The sequence below is a fragment of the Puntigrus tetrazona genome, chromosome 4 (assembly GCF_018831695.1).
Source record: "Puntigrus tetrazona isolate hp1 chromosome 4, ASM1883169v1, whole genome shotgun sequence".
Classification (NCBI taxonomy): Eukaryota; Metazoa; Chordata; class Actinopteri; order Cypriniformes; family Cyprinidae; genus Puntigrus; species Puntigrus tetrazona.
In genome coordinates this window covers 11520119-11544770 of record NC_056702.1, presented here as the reverse complement: position 1 = coordinate 11544770, position 24652 = coordinate 11520119, and the positions used below count along the sequence as shown (strand labels likewise).

Sequence of the window (24652 nt, the reverse complement as noted above, 5' to 3'; positions counted from 1 at the left end):
ATCAAAATGTCATCGATATACGGGACAGCGTCGCGTTTCTGAGGATGCCAGCGGTGGACGTTCACGCGGGTTTCGCCGGAGCAGCGCTGATTTTGGCCAGTGAAGCTTCCTTGTAGTGAATCGGATGATTGGAGCAGCTGTGCGCTCACGCTCAGATTGCAGCTGTCATTGATACCGCGCGGCGAACAGTGAGTATAAGACGAGCCGCGCACGATATACACAGTGCAACAGTCATTGGGTCCGACTTGTCGAGATCCTTGCGTTCCTTGCGCACCGTTCTCAAGGTGATTCGGAAATGCTTCTTTAGCGAAAGGAAACTTCCAGCAGATGCGAAAGGCATCGCTGTAGTAACGGAGATCAATGAATGAGTGAGCGAGTGAATGAATGACTGCACGAATGAATGAATGAATGCATGCACGCATGCATGCGTATTCTTGGGAACTGATGATAATCTCTCATATGTCATACGGGGAAAAGGTGCATAGATCAATGGAAGACACTGACAGAGAGAAAGGAAAGAGAGAGGAGGGAGGGAGAGAGAGAGAGAGAGAGGCAAAGACAGGCATGATGTAATGCGCTTGAGACAATGGTTGAGGATTCTCTCCAATTAGAGTCGGAGCAGCAGAATAGGCTGTTTTGAAAGAGATGAGCTCACTATAAGGTGCCGGTTTGTGAGGTGTAGCAGGCATGTCACGGGAATGGTCCCCGCGTGTCCCACTCGTCCTGTGGTCCGGCGGTAATGGATCTTATTCACATGTGCCGGAGGAGCGTGTGATGGACCGCGCTTGGCTGTTCAGTCAAACAAAGCATGTTTGAAGGATTCCAGCAGGAAGCTTTCATTTAAAATTTCAAGAATCAATTGCCACGTTTTATTGAGATGCCGCTCAAACCCAATGTGTAATGTTTCGCAGGCAGTATCGTGCTAAAATCGACAAGGCATTCGATCACATCATGTTTCATTTTTATTAAGGCAATTGTGTGACTGTACAAGTTTATAATATTTTCTAGTAAAAAAAAAAAATGAAATGGGTGTAGCCAAACGTAGAGCTTTCCAACCTTAAATGAAGTCATTTTTTTCTACTTTGTGGACCCTAAACATTTAACTTGGCAGCCATGATTGCATCCTGCTGATGGAGGATTGTGGTGTTCACACTAGTGTTCCTGCCTCTAGTGGTCCAGTCCATGCTGTAGACAGAGAGGCCGAGAATAGGATGTCCCACTGACCCTGTTGGTTGTGCTGGTGTGTAAAGGCTACCTCAGCCATTTCCACTGTGTTTGATCAAATGTACAGCTGGTTTGTGTGACCTTGGTAAGGGGTGTGTGGTGGAAAGGATCTTTTTCACACCACTGAATGTGCACAGGGCACAGGTTGAGTCTAGTTTATGGCAGTGAAACATTACAGTGTCCAGTCTAGCTTAAGACCACTGTTGAAAAATCTGAGATTATTTATATATATATATGTGTGTGTGTGTGTGTGTGTATATATGTATATGTGTATGTGTGTGTATATATATATATATATATATATATATATATATATATATATATATATATATATATATATATATATATATATGTGTGTGTGTGTATAATATTAAACTAGAGTAATACTTTTTATTTATTATTATTATAAATATTGTATATATATTATAATGTCATAAGAAATTTTAAGAGCACACAGTGGAGTCCAGTCTGAGCTGATATTTAAAATCTAATTAAATGTTAAATAAATAAATAATCATACTGGCTTGAAATGAATGAGAATTTTTAAAAACACTCAGTGGGGTCTAGTTTGAGATTTGGGATGTAAAATATCATTTAAATCTACAAGTAATGCAAAACACATTTAATCAAATAAAACTGTACTTGTTCTGTGAATAATCATAAGCTATGCCATAAAATAAGTGAAAACTAAGTGGAGTCCAGTGTAAGACAACTGTTGAAAATCTGGTATTAAAAATATAATTTGAATCTTTGAATAAACAAAAATGAAGAGAGAGAGAGAGGGAGAGAGAGAGAGAGAGAGATATGGTCCCACTTTATATTAGGTGACCTTTACTACTATGCACTTAAATTTAAATGAATCATTTGGTACAGTGCGTTTATTATGTACATGCATGTTTTTACATTACTTAAAAAAAAAAATACCTATATGTAATTACTAATTAATATCTAATTAATTTCTGAAATTACATTATATTTACACTGTAGACCCTTCCCTTTCACTTTAATTGTGTTTTGCAATACAATATGACCACAATCAGTACATTGTACTTATATTTTGATGCAAGCACATAGTAATTAAAGCCACCTAATATAAAGTGTGACCGAGAAGATCACATGTTATGTATTTAATTCAAGGAAATAATATACATAAATCACTTTTTATTATGTTTAAGATCATGCAAGTCACTAAACAACTGAAAGCAAATGTGAGACGGATGTGACCGTATGAAGAAACCTGTGGAGTTAATACAGTTTGAGGTTGTCTAGTACAAACCAAATACTTGGACATTTTAAAATTCTCACAAATTAAATTGCATTTATAAAAAAAAGATGAATTTTTAGACCCTGCTGTAAATGAAACGCAGCATCGTAGTTTTTGTGGTTGGTGCAGTTGTATTATTCTTGACCTGCCTCGTATCACTACAGAATCCACAGACTTCATTGAACCCGCTCACCTCAGCCCTCCCTTTCCCTTCAATCTGTACCCCTCTCTCTCTCTCTCTCTCTCCCTCCCCTCCTCAGCCATCCATCCATTCATTCAGCCGGTGTGTGTGGAATATGATCGCTCTTGTTGTCATCAGTGGGGCTTTTACTCTGGGCATCGCCTTGTGCTCCACTCAATACTCCGATTGAAATGTGGGTTTAAAATACAGCGTGCAGCACTCTCCAACCAATTGTGCCATTGAGCAGTCTTGGGCCTGCGCCCGTCTGCTTTAAATTTCACTGCAGGATGTTATACCAAATATCCTCGAAAAAAAAAAAAATCTCTGCCCTTGACCTTTCGTGAAAGCGTGAGCTGCTATGTATTAATAGTCAATAATTGGCATTCCTTTGTTCATTTATTCAGTCCAGTCCACACGCTTGGACCATCACTGCTCACAAACCCTCTACTTTCAGCTCGGTAAAGTCCATTAGTGCATTATTTGGCGCTGTTTGCTCATTAACCAATTATAAAGAAATTATTTGAGATACGATACGTATATATATATAACAGGATATTTTTGTCAAATGAGTACAGTAGACACATTATGTATACGTATGTGTATATGTGATACCAACAAGTACTTATCACTGCAGATTCCTAAAAAAATTAACACTAGAGGCATTAAAACGCAAATGCGTATTAAGAGTTTTGGTTTAATAAAGAATCATTTTCACAAAGTTACTTGAAGACCATCATGCTGTGATTGAAAAACAATATTAATATGATGGGAGATTAGAAAAACTGTTATCTATGGGTTTTCGTAGACGGAAGGTTTGTTCTGTAGATCATGGAGGACAGAGATGTACTTGAGAGACGAGGAGCTCTGGATCGAATCCCGTGTAACTATACAGTTGGCACGGTAGCGTCGGCAAATTAGTTTTTATATCAGTTTTGCATTTGTTAACACTATCATCCACGGATATTTCAATTCTCAAACTCCGCGATACATATCTATGTCAACGTGACAAATAACTGTGCCAGGCTTCGTCTATAGAATCTGTGTTTTAGCGCCACTCAGTGGATATTTCTCTTTGAAACTGTGGCAAAACGTGCACAGGTACATATTTTTTTTTGAGACCAGGTTGATCAAAACATAGCGTAATTACACTCTGAGGTCCCACTAAGGTCATAGATCCCTTGAGCGATATAAAAACCAAACCGTTACTGACCCTGTTGGATCAGTCCAAAGTAATCCTACCAGAAGCAATTATTGCCCGTAAGGGACATAGGATTCCATTGTTCTTTATGTTCATTGAATATTGTTATGTATCTAGTAAGCTGAAGTTGAACTCTGGATCATTCTGCAGTTGAAGTCTTGCCAGCCTCGCTGCTGATGTCTGATGTTAGTGGCTGTTTGGTGTTATGAAATATAGATGGGGATTCTTCACTTAAGATGCCTGTAATGGTTTTTCTCTTCCCCTCTTTCAATCCTGCTGCGTCATTCTTTCTTTCTTCCTTTCTCCCTTACTCCCCGGAGCTTCCTATAGTTCACAAGCTTAAGATGCAGTTGTTTACATTTGTTTGGTGTTTTATTCATCAATTTTTTTTTTTTAATTTGGAGCATGTAGGAACACGCGCCTGTAAACTTCAGCACCTGGCATTTTCTGCAGCTTCGACAAAAATTGAGACCTCTTCCCGTTCTACAGAGAATTCACACGATTAGCGATTACGCTACTTCTGTGTCGCCACTGAATGCTCACACACTTTCATTGTCGATTAATTGAAACTGGATTTTTTTGGGGTCAAATGAGAACAGTAGACACATCCTGTATAGATCGTAGACATTGGACCGCTCCGGGTAGACGCGTCCGCCATCTTGGAAGGATCTGCTCGACGTCATTGAGCCGTTCTGTGCAGGATTGTGCCATCTTTCTGCGACGACGGCCAATGACAGCATAAAATAAGTACAATGTCCTTGTTGTGTTCGTAAAAATGATTTAACTCGATTACAGCATAGAAAACAGATCACTTGAGCTCCTTTGTTGTCACTCCCAGCGTTTTTCTCAATTTCATTTTATCACATTGCTGCATGCTTAAAAACCATAGACGCCTGCATGCAATTGCATCTGTTATTCATTTCTATAATTATGATTGTGATTACACCTAAACCCCCTCTTAAACCTACCCAGACTGCCAAACCTTACCTCTATCCCACCTCAAAAAGTATCGCAATACATTACGACCACGATAAGTGCGTTGTACCTATGTTCCGATGTAAGCACATATCAGTATCGCCCACCGACTACATAGTAGAGCCACGCATGACTATAAATAGTTACTATATATCTAGCTATACCTTCTAAAAGGCGTCTCATTTTGTTATCGTGTGAAATAGTGACGTCGCAGCTGGTGTCTGTCTCTGAGTGTTGTGTGAAAATTAATGTAGTGTCTTTTTTCCTGTTGTAGACGGAGAAGTGTGTGTGTGTGTGTGTGTGTGTTTGCGCAGTGATTGAGAGGGAGTCCCAGACTCTGTCCCACATGAATAATTTATTGATTGGCATATGGCATTGAGACGTCGCTTCTATTCCAGTTCCTTTGTCTCTCTCTCTCTCTCCTTGCCCGCTTCTCTGCTATATCCGGATGTTTCTCAAAATGTCACGAAAAAAACAACCCCTTTTGGTTTCCTCCCGCCTCCCTTTGTTTTTAGCGATTCGACAACTACTTATTTCGCACTCGTTTTTAATTGAAAATTGCATTCCTGACCAGAAAGCTCTAAGGGCCAAGGGTAAGAATTGCCGGTGATTTGTTTTGTATTGATCAGCTATCAATATCTCGATAACCGCCTGCAGCAGAGATGAGAAGATGCTTCCAGACGCATGAGGGCTCATTTACAGATCATTTCCAGTCGTTTCAGCTTCAGTTTTAACTCGTATGTGACTAAAAGTGTAGACGAGTTATTAACTCTGTAATTAGTCGGCCTTTTTCCATCGGTTTAACCACTTATGGATTTTCTGAACAGTCGGTAGGCGGCCGTTACGTAGTCGTAAGGAAAGTGAGCCGATGTCCGGTGTTGTTATTGTTAAAAAATATATTAAAAAAACAATTGTTCATTGAAATATAAAAATATAATAAAATAAAAAAATTTAATAGAACCTCAGCAAATAATTGCAATAAAATGATTGTAAGTAAATTGAAGTAATAATTGTATAGTATTTAATATATATTTATATAATGTATTTAATATATATTTAGTATATAGTATGTTCTAACAATACCAGTCAAAAGTTTTTGGAATGAAGATTTTTTTCTGCTCACCAAGCCTGCATTTATTTAATCTAAAATACAGCAAAAATACAGTATTATTGTGAAGTATTTCTACTATTTAAAATAAATGCTTTTCATTGATGATTTGCTGCTCAAGAAACCTATTATTATTATTATTATTATTATTATTATTATTATTATAAGTAGTAGTAGTAGTACTGTTATTATTTAAAACAGTTTAGTAAATTTGTTTGATGAATAGGAAGATCTAAAGATCAGCAAAATATCTACTCAACTGTTAACAAAATAATAATAATCATGTTTTTTTTATGAACATCAATTTAGAATATCAGAATGATTTCTGAAGCGTCTGACGGGAGCAATTGTTAAAATTTCAGATTTAAAATCACAGGCATAAATTCCATTTTATAAAATATTCAAATAGAAAACAGTTATTTTAAATAGTAAATGTATTAAACATTTTTGCTGTTTTTGCTGTACTTTGGATCAAATAAATGCAAGCCTGGTGAGCAGAAGAAAAAAAAAAAGTTTTTTAAAAAAAAATAAATAAATCATACTGTTAAAAAAACTTTTGACTCATATTATTTTATAATACATATTAATTTATTTTACTATAAAATATCGTAACTTTAAGACTTTTTTGTTTTTCTTGCTTCCTTTAGAATCAGTAAATGCCATGTGTTTCTTTCCCAAAAGGGAGATTGTTCCAGTAAAAAAATATATAATTAAATACAATAAAATTTTAAGCAGATTGTTAGAACAGTGGCAGTTGTTTTAGACTAGAGCTGTTATCGTTGCATGTTTACTTTTCATAAAGAAAGATATTTTGTCGTTGGAGCAGCAGCCAGTTTAGGTGAAGTCTTATTGCTATAATCTTCTATTATCTAAGAGGAATTTGTCAAACCTTGCGATAGTCAGCGGAAGTTTGAGGTCTAACTCGTGACAGACCTTCACACATTAATTTCTCTTCTGAATTGTAGCTTTATTTATAACAGGAGGGGGAAAAAACGGACTTTTCCAGGCTGCTTCAGGGCTCTCTATCTTATGCTTGGTTGGAGACAGGAGAGCTGGCCGCAGCCCAGAGCGTTTGCGGGTCTAAAGTTAGCAGTTAGCGACTAGCTGGGAGATGCCGGGACTCTGGCTAACAGCCTGTTCACGTAGCGTCTGCAGGCCCAGTGCCAGAGACAGACTGATTAGGACGGACTTGTAAGCCTGCTATCTGTAAACACCAAAAATATCAGATTGTAAGCCATATGTCTTCTGTTAGGAAAATGACAATTACTTTTAGCACGTGTATATCTGTATGCCATAGGGAGGAAAAATTGTGTTTGAATTAAAATGAATGATCTTGTAAGGAAACGGTTATTAGTTTTGCGCTTTTCCTTTTTGGTAAAGCGCATTATATCAGCATATCTCAAGAACAGACGAGACGGATTATATATTACGTTATTTCATATGATATTATATATGCTCGTTACCTGAAATGAAAGCTAATTGGCATAACATTGACATAAAGCTGAAATAATAAAAATCAAACTTAAAATTTTAAATGAGAAACGTTGCCTTGTCAGCTATAACTGAAATAAGCTGAAGTACTAAAACTAAAATAATATTTTAGTTAAAATTAAAATGTAAAAAAAAAAATAATATATATATATATATATATATATATATATATATATATATGCTACATGCTATAATAATATTTTTTAAATCTAAAATGTACTATTTTAAAATGATTAGTGATATTAATACTTTTTCAAATTTTTGGCAAAATCAACTGGTTTTAGTTGGGCTCTTAAAGCTAAATCAGCTGTTTTTATCTTTAAGTATCAACTTAAATTCGTCCACAAACTTTATCTTAGTTTTTTTTTTTTTTTTTTTTTTTTTTTTTTTTGAGGAAATCCTTTTTGTTTTTTTGGCGTCCTCAGTAAGGGTGTAATATATAAAGCACCAGAGACAAACGGCACAGGTGGCGCTTGTGGTCTGCACCGGCTCACAGTGCTGCAGGACACGGCACAACACAGCTGTAGAGCACCGTGTTACATAAGCAACAGAGGAAATTATGCGTTCTGGTCCAGTAAACGGCACAAACATGAAATCTAGAGCGCTGGAAGCTCACCCTCCCTTGACATCACCGCTTTACAACGCACACATACTCCACACCGCTGTTTGGACAGATTGAGTTTCTGTGTAGTTAATAATAACGGGAGCGACACGCTTACACAAACCAGATCGACTCGGCAAGACTCTTCCGTTCGTCCGTTTTTGTAAACGCACATAAATGCATCCCGTCCTTGCCAGGAGATTCCTTCAGCCGAATCATCACAGCCCAGGCGTGTTTTTAACGCTCGTCTCCCCTACAGCTAGCGCTATCCTGACAACTTTGAGTCTAACAGGAGCGGACGCGCTTCACCATTATGTATATACAGTCTACACGCTGTCTTCTCACAGACGCTCTGAGCGGTCCGGGGCTTTCACAGGCTGACAGACTAAAGCCGTGTGTTTATGTACATGTGCAAGTGTTAAGAAATTGGGGAAAGACGTCTCTTGTTCTTCTTTAGGGTACATTTATTTGTTTAAAAATGCAGTTGAATGGTAGTATTGTGAAATTGAAACAATTTAAAATAATTTTTTTAAAATTATAATGGCTAACTGAATTTTCAGCAGTCATTACTCTAGTCTTTTGTTAAATGATCTATTACAAACAGTATCAATATTATCAATGCTTTATATTTTTGTGGAAACTATAATGCTTTGTAGATTCTTAGATGAATTGAAATATAAATGTACTTTTAACCTTTATATATATATATATATATATATATATATATATATATATATATATATATATATATAATTATTATTATTATTATTATTATTATTATTATTATTATTATTTTTATTTTTTATTGTCTATTACTCTGCCGTCTTTACTGTGTCACCTTTGGCATTTTTAATGCACCCCTGCTGAATATATAATTTCTTAAAAAAAAACTTTTGATAGTGTACATATGTTGCACTAATATAAACCCCAATTAATTACTGTTATTTCTATAATTTTTAAGATGTTTATTTGATGACAATATTTTCATTAGTTTGTGCATTTTTATTTTATTTATTTTTTTATGAAAGCTTAAAAATTACTATGGCTTACGCTGTCTATACCATAGTATAATAATATTCAATAATCTATATTATTATTGCTGTCATTGCTTTTCATTTGCATTTGTATTAATTAAAACTGATTTCAAAACAAACATTAATAATAATAACATCGTTCTGCATTACGGTATATTTATTATATTATAATTTTTTTATATTATATTATATAACACAAAAAAAAAAGTCCAAATCTAGTCGTAATGACAAATCCCCATGTCCTACAAGAAACAAAAGCTGCGCAAATTTAGCTCGTAGTCATTTATCTTTGAAGCAATGTATAAATAAGCAAATAAATGTGTTTACAGTGTAAGAGTATTATTAACACTGGTCTCAAAATGGACCGTCTTTTCAGAACCTAGTCAAGACAAGTCAAATGTGTTTAATGTATGATTCAGAAGCATTCCTAAGCATCGGTCCTCTTTCAGCAGGTAAAGATGATGTGCGAAGTGATGCCCACGATCAGCGAGGACACGGCGATGAGCCAGCGGGGCTCCCAGAGCAGCGCCTCTGACCCCGACTCGCACTTTGAGCAGCTGATGGTGAACATGCTGGACGAGAGAGACCGTCTGCTGGACACCCTGAGAGAGACGCAAGAAAGCCTGGCCCTCGCCCAGCAGCACCTGCAGGACGTCATCTACGACCGGGACTCGCTGCAGCGGCAGCTCAGCTCCGCACTGCCACAGGTACCACAGCTACACCCGCACTCCACCTTAACAAGTTCACCTCTCGAATGATCATTTCACACTGATAAGATACGTTTAGTCCGCTCCATGGCCGAGCGCTGCAGTGATTTCTTCCACGGTGGAAATGTGGGCACGTCACAGCTGGCCACGTGCGACTGCCGCAGCTGAAACTGGTGATAATAAAATCTGCGTCCGAGTGTCTCCTTCCCGACAAAGAGGACTAAAAATCACCGAGCGGCGCTACTATTGCCCAGAGACATGGGGAAAAAAAGCCACGGCTTACGTAATCACGACTAAACCCAGATTAGCTCGGCGCTCAAAGGAAAAGTGTGTCAGTAATTCTAGTCACAAGTCCTTACCGTTCTCCTTCCAGAAGCCTCTGTGGTCCTGGCGGAGAATAAAAGAAGGGTTTTTTTTTTGTTGTTGTTGTGTTAGTGCTTCTCACTTCCTCTCAGTGACACTCTTGGTCCTGGTGGAGACACGCTTTTAGCGCTGAGGTTTGTTTTCGATTTGAGTGTCATGAACAATACCCTTTTAGGGTCTGTTAGGGCTGGGGATAAAACCGAAATACGATACGATGTTTTTTTGTTTTTTTTCGCATTTGCTTGAGTGTATTTAAACTTGAGAGTAAGATTAAAAAAAAAATCATGATAGAGTAAATGTAAAAAAATGTAAACGTGTCGTGATGATGATCCTTCAGGAATAATTTGAATATGCTAAAGTAGTGCTCGGCAAGATTATTATTATTATTATTATTATAAATGTGCTTCTTCATATTTTTGCCGAAACTGTGATGCATTTGCCTTTAGTGTTCTTTGAATAGTACGACAGAAAATGATTTGAAATAGAAATCGTTTATGACGTTATAAACATCATCGCTTCGCTAAGCATCCTTGCCAGGTTTCTTTTAAAGGTTCATACTGACAAAACATTTTGAAACTGCCGTCAAAGTGTTCTTGCGAACGGTCCTTTTGAGTTTAGGAACAGATTCCAGCCGTTGCGTTCGTTTACTAAAAGATATCATCGCCGTTCTTCGAAACATCCCCTTTTGCGTTCTCCAAAAGAAAGTAGGATGCTTCGGGACGACGTGACGGTAAGTACCCGAGGATAGAAGATCCACTATTCGTGAAACGCCAATCGTGTGAACTGCTTACGTTATTTCTTGCCGTTTTAGAATAATTTAATCAATACCAGTGTATTGGTTTTTATTGCCTCATGCGCGCTGTTTACTGATCGCATTTTTAAACGAGAGGTTACTCCTCTCATCCAGACCTTTCACGCATGCAAACCACTCCGTCAATTAGCGTGGCAGCGCTTTATTATCCCTCGCCACATCAGCTCCACGCTAATGCTTTACGAGGCTCTTTAGCGGAACAGTTCTGAAGATGTGCGCCAGCAGGAAAGCCGCCTTAATACGAGCTGTCGTAATTGAGAAAGCGCGAACAGTGTCTGCTTATGTTTGTTAAACGCCATCCAAATAGATTTCATTCACAGTGATTGTTTGGAGAGGTCTGTAACGGCCACTTTGCGCAGTTAACTCAAATTGCGTGATGAATGCGGGCTTTCGCTTGTTTGATAAGCTAAATATCAGTTTATTCATGGAGCTTTTTGATTGGTGGCTTCCTTGCACCTCATCTGAGCTCGTTGTGTTCTCACGGAGCCCTCTCCGAGCACGGCTGTGACGATTCGGTTGAGAAATCACTTGAGAGGCGGCAATGCGAGTCACCTTTAAAATGAAGACAATGCCACGTTTCTTATTAGCAAACAGTTTGCGAGTCGAATGCAGCAGATTGGACAAATTGTGCTTACTAATTACAATGCCAACCAGTTCGATAATCAGGCTGCTGTAGTTTACAAACTGTTTGAAAATGCGCTCACTTGCGAATTAAAATGAACAAAATGGCTTGATTATGAGTGCGTCAGAAAGTTTTTATTAGTGCTGTCAGGCAATTGATCGCGATTTAATCGCGTCCAAAATATGAGTTTCATTAAGAACGCCTCAACTCAGCGGTTCATTCGTGGAGACTGAAATGGGTCAGAAAAGATCTGATGTGTAGCTCTTAAAGCCAATAACAGACCAATACAACCTAATAACCAGCTGCTTGAATGTCAGCTTATCAAGAATAAAAGAAAAAAAAAAAAGGAAATCTGTATGGGAAACTGGCCTTCGGTCATAAAAAAGTGCCATTAAACAAATATGTTGTTCGTACATTCATTTGAAGAATAAATGTGAAATAATTGCAATATAAAAGAAAAACATGTTTGTATGTTAAATATATTTATACATATATCTATAAATATATACATGTAAATATTTTCACGATACATAAACAGCCAAAAGTTTGGAAACTTAGATTTTTAATTAAGATTAAATTTTTTTTTATATAGTTTTTTCCTGTAATATTGTCAAATATTTTTTACCATTTAAAATAATGGGTTTCTATTTTAATATACTTTAAAATATCACTTATTTCTGTGATGTTGAATATCCATCAGACATTACTCCAGTCTAAAGTGTTTTATTATCTAAATTATTTTATAAATGTATTATTATTCAATTATTATTAAAAATTATTATTACACGATTAAACCTGTTATTTTGGAATATGAATAATTGTGATTATTTGACAGCAATAATTGTTATAATAATTATGCTTGATTATATTATATTATATTATGCATGCATGATTATATTATATTATTGTAGCAAAATAACAGTAAAAATCTAATTGTAATATCCAGCCACTATGTGGTACAATTAACAACATTAATATTTACTTACTAAAAATAAATAAATGTAAGGATTTTGTGATTTGTTTGTAGTTTTAGGTTTAGTAAGATGTTTCACCTGCTTTTTAAAAACTGGGACTTAAGTTTGGAAATGTGTGAACATGAAAAACACAACAAAGCGACACGTTGCTTCCTCTACACAGTATTGTTTTGTAGATGGTAAGGTAAACAGGTTGTCTGAACGTGATCCACAGCGAGCAGACGTGTGGAACATTTCTGAAACAACACTTTGACCTCCTTTAGCGCTTGACAGCGTCTGAGGTTTGGGCTCGCGGTTTAGACTGTGCTTTAAATCTGGGCTCTGATGAGCAGGGAGATGAAATAGGCTGAATTATCGCTGCAGGGTGAACTCGGCTGTAGAAGAAGAGGAGGAGAGACAGGAAAGTGGGGAGGAAGTAGACGGAAGGTGGAGTGATGCGGAGAGGAAGTGGCCTGGTTTTAGCCACATGATGGTAGCTATTGGCTGCCTGATAAAAAAGCCGATACCTCTTTCTCTCTCTATAGCGTGCACACCTTTAGCATTCAAAACGAAAAAGATCTGAATCGTAGCCACCCCCAAGATACCCTCGGGCTCAGACTGTGATTATATCGTAATATCGTATGTCCCTTTTCACAGCAACAACTCACAACTAACCACGAAAAGGGAAACAACTTTTAAATACCATTTCGTTTAACCAAAGAGTCATCTTCATCATTGCAGCATTAACAGCAACACTAAAGCTCAGGTCATTTATAGTCTGCATTACACTAAAACACAATCATTACTATTGATTGGCCCTTTTAAGTAACTGCCCAATCTACTGGCTGTGCTTTAGTGGGGAAACGTTGTGTATTTACACATTTGGCAATTAAAGTAAAATTATAGCTTGCCTTTATTTACCTTTTTTTTACCCAGTTTTATTTTTGTTTGTATGCGTTTGCATGTTTAAAAATGCCAAACCCAGTTTTTCAGATTTTTGCCATAATGATAACTGCATTAATTAGGTGTTATTAATAATAATTGATATTAATAATTGCAAAAAAATGCACAATATTATCGCAACAACATCGAAAATTGGCCAATAATGGCTTTAAACATTGCCACTGGTCCAATTAAAAGTTAAAAGTTAAAGCTTGCATTAATTAAAAAAAAACACAATGACATTTGTAAATTAAATAATTTTAAATATAGATTTATTTCTTAGTGTAATACTTTTTTTTTTTATTAAAAAATCTTTTTAAAGACTGCATCTGTCTAGAAAAAAGATTTATAGTTGATTCATAAACATTTTCAAAGCTTTAAGTGTACTCACATTATAAAATAATTTAATTATTGTTTATTTATTTCTAACAAATAAGTCTTTGTTAAAAACTAACCAGAATTAAAAATAGTTTGTTCAGAATCCCTGCACAGGAGAACAAAGGGAAATATATTGGTGTTGGCATCAGCTATCAGGACAAATTAGTTAGAAAAATATCACCATTTTGGGTATTGGAAAAATCCAGTATCGTGTATGCCTATTAATAACACTTGAACAACAAAAACAGTAACAAATTAAGTTGAGAAATGTGAAAATAAATTAGAAAAAATATATAATCAGTCTGTAATTAACACAACTTGCCCTACCTTTCCTAATAGTCCATTTAATTCAAGCAAAAAAATATATATATATATATATATATATATATATATATATATATATATATATATATATATATATATATATATATATATATATATATATATATATATATAGGTTGACCTATCTCTTTAAGATCCCTGTAAGGGTATTTTTGCTGCTGGGGTTGAACAGCTGTCTAGTTTCTCCTGTTTTCATGCCCCATGATGCTCTTTTAGACTCATGTCCTCTGTCTGTGCGGTTCAGTTCTGCTTACTCATCAGACCAAAGTGGTGCGCACACATCAATGCCACCTTTAAGTCTAGGTCAGCAAGTTTAAAGAGGGAGAAAGAAAGAACCAAACTTAGATCACCTATCGGTACCCTTTATTGTCCAGTAAAACCAAACAAAGAAAAAAAAATCAATTGTTCATTCATTAGACTCTGCCTGATTACCCTCCAGCTACTCATCCCTCTGGAACTGTCTGTGGGAGCAGGTTTTCCTCGAAGGTTTTCGCTCTTTGCGAGTGACCGTGTTGGCCTGAATGCATAATGTCCATGGCATGTTTTAATATCTGCTTTGCGTCGAAATGTCAGTTCATGTGCTAAATGCATTTTATTTAAACAGAAGAATGAATATGATAAGTACAGTTTTTTTTAAATACATTTGAACTCACAGATAAAGCGGTACGCATTTTCTGGACTTGTTTTTTTCACATTGATTTAATTGAAAAGCCATACTTGGTTACTTCGCGAAACAGTTTATTTTATGTGAATTCTAAGATGAATATCATACTATATACTATAATAATATTTATATTTTCTGGCTTTCCAAAAAGGGTAACTCCTGAGTTCTCATTTAGATAGAAGATATAACCCAGTTTTTAGATGTTTTGATAACAAGAGTCTTCATGAAACAGTCAGCGAAAATCGAAAGTGAATAATAGGGAATGTCGAACAAGGCAACACTAAAAAGGAGTGAGAACAACACTTAAGTGAAATGGCAACAATCCCTCGTATTCCACAAAAACCAAGCCCTCAGAACACTTCACAAAGCCTGCATCCTTGAAAAGGCTGCAGTGGCTAAAACGTTAAATCACAGACAGCAGTGTACAACTGTAAAATAGATGGTGTTACGATCGTGAAAAATAGACAGAGCACCGAAATGAAGTTCGACATCTGCCCTGGTCAGAAAAATCCCATAACTTGAATATTGTCCAACCATCGTAGCCAGTTTCGGAGAGAAGTGTGAGAAGCTGATTTCCTCCTCCATCATATTTAAAGGAGTTTGCAGATGTTCCGGTGGACACCGTTTCACCCGAGAAAGTCGAAAGTTGTATGCAAGTCTGTTCTAAGAAGGTTGGAAGCAGATGGTGGAAAAACAACTTAATAAGTGCCTAGTTCCCAGGTGTTCACATTAATCTGCCCAAGCCTTGTGTTTCTTTTTAATAAGCTTAAGAACCATTTTTGGTTTTTACAATGGAAAGATCCCATGGTTCCTTATGAAACCATAGATGCCAATAGAGAACCTTTATTTTGTATACATTGGATGTACTTTTTAAGATGTGGATGTTCCTTTTTGAAACTCTGTCACTTTATGACATCGAGATTAAGCATTATGGGAAGCGTGCCTACATACAGTTCTACGTTGCTCTACCGTTGTCCCGAGTTCGAATCCTGATGGCGAACCTTTCCCGATCCCGCCCCCATCTCTCTCCCACTTCGCTTCCTGTCAGCTCTGATCTGTCTCATAAGGCAAAAATGCAGAAACTAAATCTTTAAAGACATTGAGGTACTTGTTTTCATTATGTCATGTTAATGTTGCATCTTGTTTCTGTCCTGTTGTGAAGACCTCAGATGATCCTAATTTATAAAACTACCAAATTTTGCAAGATGTAATCATTGCACTTAAGTGTTCACACTGTTCACACTGCATGTTTTTAGTTTTTTTTTTTTTACTGTACATTGCTTTCATAGTCACCACTAATAACCTACTCCTAAATATAACGTAGAAGCCTAAGAAAGTTTGCGTGAAGCTGCTTTGCGAAGATTTGTGTAGTTAAAAGAGTTATACTAATAAACTTAAATTGAGTTGTTTTGCTAATTTCATTGTGTTATGTTTTGTTTCTCTTGTGTTGTGTAAGTAATTTTTGCGTTCAGAATTTGAAACTTTTCTGATTGAAACTAAATATTAAACCGGGATTCAGTTCTATCTATCGAGAATTGATTGGATGGTGAAAAGTGGCGTTTTGTAGGAGAATGGTGTTAGTGTGGAGTCATTAGAGAGACACACGTCAATTTACAGAGTCCCCCATCATAAATCAAACTTGTCCTTCTCATTTATCATCGTACAGTCTCTTACGGTCCAATCGGTGAGCAGGATTGAGTAGGCATGGAATGTACCATCAGGATACGGGGAGGTCGGACAGGCTTGTGGAGAGTCAGATGATTAAGTGACGAAGCACATGAATAAATTCTTATCTGTACCTCTCTCGATCTTTTTCCCTCTTTGCGTCTGTCTCTTTCTCTTTCCGTCCTCTGGGCTCATGCAGTCAGCTGGTTTCCTCCATCACAGCACATGATTCGATGTGATCGTCAGTTATTGTTTGTGCCCTACTTCACTCGACCCGTAGGCCACATGAACACTTCATGCTACAGGAAGAGAGTGAGAGAGAGAGGGAGAACTCCAACGAGGTTAAGGATAGACAGTAATATTATACTCTGTATTTGTTTAAAGGTTTTGTATCACGTTCGTACATTTCCATGTACATTTTGTCATGGTTTAATGCATTAAAGGCCCATCCGATTGTGGCATTTAATGGTGGTGGTTGGGGATGTTAATGAATTCCCTGGCAGGGGGAAAAACTTTAGATTTTTTTTTATTGAAAGAGGGATGTAAACCTCATGAAATAATATAAATAAAAAAAAAAAAAAAAATATAAATATATATATATATATATATATATATATATATATATATATATATATATATATATATATATAATACACAATGTTTTTTTAAATATATTTTATATAAATAATATATTCATGATCCAGTACAGCATTTTTTTAATGGAAATATTTTTGGTAACTGCTTCACTTCTGCTCAGTTTAATCTGACCTTACTGAAAAAGACTATACATTTAAATAAAAATCTAATAAATTACGCAAATCAATTCTACTGACCTGAAACGTTTAAACAGTAGTATGATCGGTTGCCTCACCCTGACAGTTATGAAAAATATCTCAATACAGCAGTCCCAATACAATCCAAACACATGTATAGTGTATATTCTTACATAAATAACTTGGGTTTCTTTTTAGTGTTGTGTTCCCACACATGTATCTTAAATTAAATATGTAGCTAATTAAGTAGTGAAGTTCAGTGAGTTCTTGCTCAAATTAATCCTCCTACATAATTCTCACCACTGAAAGACTTATTTTCCTGAGAAAAAAACCTCATGGTGTTCCTTTTTATTTGTCGTCCACTCTCGCTTTTATGCTATGGTTAATGCAGGAAGAAGTTTTTCAATGTGCGCATATTGACAGCGCTTATGAAAATAGAAACTTGGGCAAGGACCAAAATAGACACCGACATCTCCATTCCCTTCTTCATTCTCTTATCACTTGGACACTCATATGAATGAGTCCAAGGCATGCTGGGAAGTGGTTGGCCATGTCCCACGGGCATTCATCAAGTTGTGATTGACAGCCTGGAGAGAAAGAAAGCCCTGCAGATATCGTCCGTTGCGCTTCACAGCCCTCTGTGTTCGCTGTTCTCCTGAGAGATGGTTTTTATCATGCATTCATACAGGCGACAAACTCGCTGTGTATCATTGGATGTCAAGGTAAAGTCGTGGGTGTAGATTCTACAGATATCTACAAATATTGTGTGCAAAAAATGAAACGCTGCCATCTTTGACCCTTAAAACCTATACACTTGATTGTGAGGAACGCAAAATGAGTTACCTTGAAGAATGTTCAGGCTTCTCTTTTCAAACCACCGGATGGTGGTCTTTGAGTGAGTGAATAATAATAATAAATCGAATCTCGGTGACACTTTATTTTGGTAGTCCACTTTAGACATTCTTCTAACAGTAAGCAAGTTTGCAACTACATCAACTAGCAATCATTAGAGTATCTACTAACACTTGATTGGACAGTTTGATGGGTTCAACTTTCAGAAACCTTGCAAGTGTATGTCAACTTAATCGACTAATCCTAAACTTAACTAGTAATAAAGCTTGCCTACTAATGTGCGTTACATCTCTGTATGCGAGCATATAGGCCCATTACTCCACTGAAACATCAGAGATCTGTTCTCACGGTTGACTATCTTGTAAACTGATATAGAAGTTTATTAGGTTGAAATTGCGTAGGTCATGCTTTTCTAATAAAGCATTTACTTGAAAGATGATTTCTGTGCCATATAAGGACTGATCCTGCAGATATAGTCAGCTGATTGGCTATAAGCCCTCAATGACATCAGCAGTCTTGCGTGACACCTTAAACAAGCATCTAGCAGCGATTTAGATTTAATATACAATCTCTTAATAAAGCCTTTAGGATGTCCAACCAGACCATTTGAACAGTGAATTATGTATAATGCGGCGTTATGATTACATTTAACATCCATTAAGCTACTTGGATGTGTTGAGAATTCTGACCTTCTTGGTAGTGTAGGAAGTCTTGACGTCATGTACCGACACCTTTCACCATTACAAACTAACTTAATGTTTTTTTAAATTGCTTCTTGTCCTGCTATTTTACTATTCATAGTGTATTAACAGGTTGTTACCTATTTATAACATAGTAATAGCACGCTGTGTGACATGGATTAATGGCTAATGCTTCAAGATTGTACAAAGTAACTCATTAACTTGAAAGCCCTCTATTCAGCCTAATTAGGGATTTGTTGTTTAAATGAATGGTGATGTAATCGATAGAGAGGCCATAGCGTTACACATTTGATCAGTCTCAAAGTGCTTCTAACCCAATCAGCCATGTCCGGTCTATGAATAGCATAGAATTACTGATTCACAGACGTAGAATGGGAGCTGATGTTTTGTGCGCGCAGCTGGCCGTTAATGGATACCTTTTAACTTCTGACTGCCTCACTTCGGTGCCATAAATAGATGATGATGTCACAAACAGTCTGCTTGGAATGCTTAAGTAACGACGGGAGATTCAAAACGGGTACAGTTTTCAGTCGAGCAGCCATCTGCGTTTCAATACAGTTTCCCTCGCTGACCATTTGGCTCTGCAGAACCTAACATCGGGAGTGTGACGAGAGCCGCAAAGCCATAAAAGCAATGGAAGAGGATTGAATTTAGTCTATAAACACGAACAGATTCATAAGAAACGCTGGATTTATTTGTCTGTTATTCCCATTTAAGCTAGGATGAAAAGAGCAGATTTTTAGAATTCCTTCATCCCTGCAGCCGTTTTGAAGGCCACATACTGTCTTTGAAACACGCACCAGTGTAAAGCTTTTAAGTTTCCACTGCCCTTATTGCCACACACTTAATATCTCTTGAAGAAAATAATTATATGCAAGTATAAAGCCCAGTTAACTAGCTGCTTTTTAGCATGCCTGTTAACATATTGGCCAACCCAATACCTAAACTTAATACGGTTATGCCTATTAGTTGCTAGTTAGCGTGCATATTATTAGAATATTAGACATTTATTAGTGCTAATTAAGCAGGAAACCTTATAGTATAGCCTTGTTTAACCTTATTCTGCATCTTTAATCCTACCCAATACCTAAACTTAACAATTACCTTACTATTAATGAGCAGCAAATTCAAAATGCATTGAGGGGAAAAGTTGTATTTAAGAGTTAACAAGTATTACCTATTCTAAAGTGTTACCACATTTTTGTTTTTTGGAAAATGTACTATAATTTGAATGATCAGGTTGCTTTAGGCATTTTGTAGTGTGTAAAGCTTTTTTTCCAGTTTTCATCCTTTTAACATTCACAGATACTCTTTTTTTTACTTTTTTGCTGCCATGTCCACATTGGTTGTCATTATAGCAAAACAAATGTGTGTAACATTTGACTTGGCCATCAAAACACACCTTTAAAGACATAATTCACCCACAAATGAAAATCCAGATGTCATAACATGGTATTCAACACCTGATTGATCTTTTTATTTTTCTTTCTTGGCACACAAACGTGTGTGTATGTGTGCGCGTGTGTGAGAGGAAAAATACACACAGATTTGAAATAATGTTGTATTGAGTAAATTTCAATTTTTGGATGAATCTAAAAGACATTCGGTACCTCTTAAGATACGCATGTATTGCTTTTCTTGATGTATAAGACATACAATATTAACACGATATTTGCATGACGAATAACAAAAAAATAACTGGTCATGAAATCCAGTCTGGTCAGACTGAGACTTCAGTAAAATTACATCAGATTTGAAAACCGCCTATGATGATGCTTTTTATTATGTTTGTCATGATCTGATTTTCTTTCTTGTTTTCTTATGTTTGTTTGTTTGTTAGTTTTTTGTCTTTCTGGCCTGAGCAAGACTAGTTGTCGAGAAAAAAATCCCTCGTCTTTGCGTGGATGACTACGTGTAGATGGCCGCTCTTAAACATCAGATTAGAGTTGAACTCAGTGTGAACACAACTTGCTTATTATTCCAGCACACAACAAATTTTAATTTCATAATCCCGATTGTCTCGATTTAGTAGTGAAAGGAGCAAAACAGTGTTTAATTTTCTTTCTTTCTCCGCTCTGCCAGTATTAGCTATATGGTCGAAAGCGTAAAACCAACAGCTTCATTAAACTGTTGTTACCAGCCTGTTAGTTTAAAAAGCGGCGCTGAAGGGATCAGATCTAGCGTGCATTAATACTTATTCAGGGATTTTCTCCTGAATAATTCATACGCGGTCCGTCCCTGATCACAGCAAGGGGCTTGACTCCAGATACTTGTGATGAATACTCGGGGTATATAGTTAGCATTCATGTCTTTGGCTACTGAGCTTGTCTGTCTGTCTTTGTTCTTCCTCTCTCCCTCTCCTGAGCCCCTGTGTTGTGATAATTACAGCCTGGCTCTCTTCATCGCCAGGACTTCTGCCCACCCACAGCGGGCACAGCTGTTAGACTCGTACATTCAGAGCCAAGCGCCTGCAGCCCACCACAGCTGCCGTCAGGGTAATCAGCGCACAGGTACTCTCAGACCCCCACCTAATCATTACAACCTGTAACCTTTAAAAACGACCTCTACGAGGGACTGATTGTAATTCCCCCACCGGCGCACAGGTGGTGTACAGGTCAAGAGGTTTATACGGGATTGCGTTTATTTTCCGATGCGGATGTAGCCCAGATGCTAGTTATTGATTTATTCAAACGTCTTGCTTCAGATAAGGGAGATGTTTCTTGCCGCTTCTGCCATCTCTAGGAATTTAATGAACGCCGCCTTGAGAAGTGTAAGTATCGATCGGTCTTCGGAAAGGTGGCGAAAGCAAATTTTGCATCTCGTTTGGAAATCAAGGTCCCGGAGTCTGAAGGAAGACCGGAGAGGCACGAATGACAAGCTGCTTAAAGTCCAGTGTGAAGTTTCCGCAGTCTGTGATGGTTTGGGGAGCCATGTCATCTGCCGGTGTGGGTCCATTGTCTTTTATCAAGTCCACAGTCAGTGCAGCTGTCTACCAGGAAATTTTAGAGCACTTCATGCCTCCTGCTGCCGGCAAGCTTTTTTTATTTTCCAGCAGGATTTGGCACCTGCCCACAAAACCAAAACTACCAATCTACCGCAAAAGAAGGGCCAAGAACGCACCTAAAGAACAAAGCGCATACAGTACACAAACACACTTTTCAGAAGGCCAACATGTGTTTAAGATTAAGCGTTTATTGGTCACATGTAATATTCTAAATACTGAAATGTAAATTTTTCCCATTGAGAGTATTTCTCTCATTGTCATCCAATAATAACAGAAGACTCTGTTTTGTATCAACAGAAAACAATCAGTGAATGAGACAGATATGACAAAACCAAGCCCCAGGAAAAGCAGATACAAAGTCAATGCCTTAACACAGGCGGAGGATATAAATAAACATGGCTGATATTTGGCTGTCAGGCCTCTCATTCTGTTTCTGGGTGAATGTGCCCATGGCTGTAGACAGATCTCACAGGACATCACAGTCTTCCCCGTGTTCAAACTCTCATTTTCTCATTGACAGGGCAGCAGCATACAGGGATGGCTGTCGGTTAACTCTGTGTGCGTTTGCAAATACGTGTACTCCTCTGCTACACGCTATGCAAAAACAGTACAATAAAGTTGAAGCCTTCTGTATTCACGAAAGACCGTTAAACCCTGCAATTTTTAAACTGCACCCGAATCGTACGGGACTTCGGATGCTGCCAATGATTTTGTGAATGTGCCTGCAGCTGTGTTCACAGATGTATGCTGGAAGTGAGACAGGAAGAGAGACAGATGAATCTTTTTTTTTTCTTCTTAGTCACATCTCTTACTCTATTCAAGTGGGGCGGAGATACAGCAGGGAGATTCCTTTTGATGAAATAAATATGCGGCAACATCCCACTAAAATGGAAATGAAGTCCTAGAACTTTCCCACACAAAACGCACGGATTCTTGCAGTTTGTTTTCGGAGGACTGTCTGTCTTCTTGAGCGTTTATTCACAAATATGTCACAGCAACGGAGTCACTCAAGATGAAGACGGGTCCTCTCTTTGCTTGAGTCTTTAATTCATAATAGTGCTTTCTTCCAAAGAGAAACCGGTTTAGTCTGAATCAGGAGAGAAATATGGCCGCCTTAAGCATAGTTTACAACTGAAAATGGTGCAGAACAGTTCCGAACAGTTTTGTCTGTGGATGTCGTTGTGAGAGAACGACAGTGGATGGACTTGAACTACTGTAGGAAACATGATATATTGGCCAAAAGGGGTCATGTTTGGCTTCACAAGACATTAATAGAAGAACTGGAGTTTGGATTATTGTGACTGAATTTGACGGCACCCATTCACCTTCCATTTGTTAGCAGGTGATGTGAAGTGACAAAAGTGAGCATTTTCAGCCAATTTGATCATTTCTTTAAAAGATTTTTCATGAATCCGACCCACGTTTCTCAGACTTATTGTCAATTCTAATGCCAGTTGTCAGAAGATTTCCCCTGCGTGAATAGATCATTCAGATACATCAATGTAACTAAAACCCTACAAAATAAAAAAGCAGAATGACAAAACAAGGCATCATCGGCTCTTGTGTTTCTCGGAAGGCTCCTGCGGTGGGCATTATGAGACGTATCATTAAAGATAATAATTTTGCCTTAAGATTTAATTAAAAGTCATTCAACGAGAGGACTGAAGGGAAAGATGTGTGCGCGTGAAGCAGCTCTGCAGTCATGTAGCGAGGGTGGGCCGTAATGACGGCAGCGGGGATATCTCGAGGGTCACACCCACAGCAATGAGCTCAGAGCAGTTTCTAATTCTGGAGGTTAATCATTGTTTGTCTCTGTAGGTTCTTATTTGGACATTTTAATGGGCATCCGTCCTTATGCGTGTGTTTTGGGACTTCGAATGGATCAGTAATGTCTGCATGGATGTAACCCACCCTCTGCTTAGCAAGTCTAAAAGCATCTGATGATCTTTCAGCTTACAGGGAGGGTCCTGTGAATGCCGTTTACTTTGCTCTTTGTGTCTTGGTTCTAAATGTATGGATTCTAAATAGACTTTATACATTTATAATTTTTTATATCTTTTATTCTGCGAAGATGCAATATTGATCAAAAGTGACATTATAGATCTTTTTAATTGCAAAAGATTTCTATTTCAAATAAATACTGTTCTTTTTAGCTTTCTATTCATCATAAAAATTTCACAAAAAAGCAGCATAACTGCTTTCAACGTTGATAGTTATTTGATTGTGACACTAAAGACTGGACAATTGACAATTATTTATATAATATTTGTGCTGTCAAACGATTAATTGTATTTGCATCCCATGTTTACATAATACGTGTGCATAATTGATACGTATACACATGCATGTATATAGTTAATATTTTTTAATATTATTTCAAAATATATATTGTGTGATAAACAGACACATTATGTAAGCACAAACATTTATTTTGGATGCAGTTAATCATATATATATATATATATATATATATATATATATATATATATATTTTTTTTTTTTTTTAAATTGCAAAATATTTCATATTTCACTGTATTTTTTTAATATATTAATGAATACATTGGTGAGCATAAGACATTTTTACATTTTTTTTTCCCTTGATTGTTATATACCACTGGATCTTAATATGGCCACACATTTCTGCTGTGACACCAAATAATAATATTAATAAACCCAATAATATTTTAATTAGTGATGCTGCTTAAAATTACTGAGTGACAATGTTACCTGTCACTTTCAAAAATGTAAAAAAAAAAAAAAACATTTTGAATAGTAGTGTGCTTGCATATTGATAAAATG

The 24652-nt window shown here is 36.9% G+C and overlaps 1 protein-coding gene across 20 annotated transcripts in view; it reads left to right on the top strand.

Moving 5' to 3' along the window:
* The window catches only part of ppfia2 (PTPRF interacting protein alpha 2), a 159047-nt gene that overhangs the window by 28996 nt on the left and 105399 nt on the right, over positions 1 to 24652 (top strand). For 18 of the 20 annotated variants that reach the window (XR_006250735.1, XM_043237619.1, XM_043237620.1 and 15 more), the window contains one exon: positions 9526 to 9783. Coding sequence is in view for 19 of the 20 variants with exons in the window: in XM_043237624.1 (XP_043093559.1) it covers positions 9526 to 9783 (258 nt within the window). In the remaining variant the exon portion in view is untranslated. Of the gene's footprint in view, positions 189 to 9525; positions 9784 to 24652 lie in introns of all 20 variants that reach the window. The other 2 variants (XM_043237621.1, XM_043237618.1) reach the window with 2 other exon arrangements.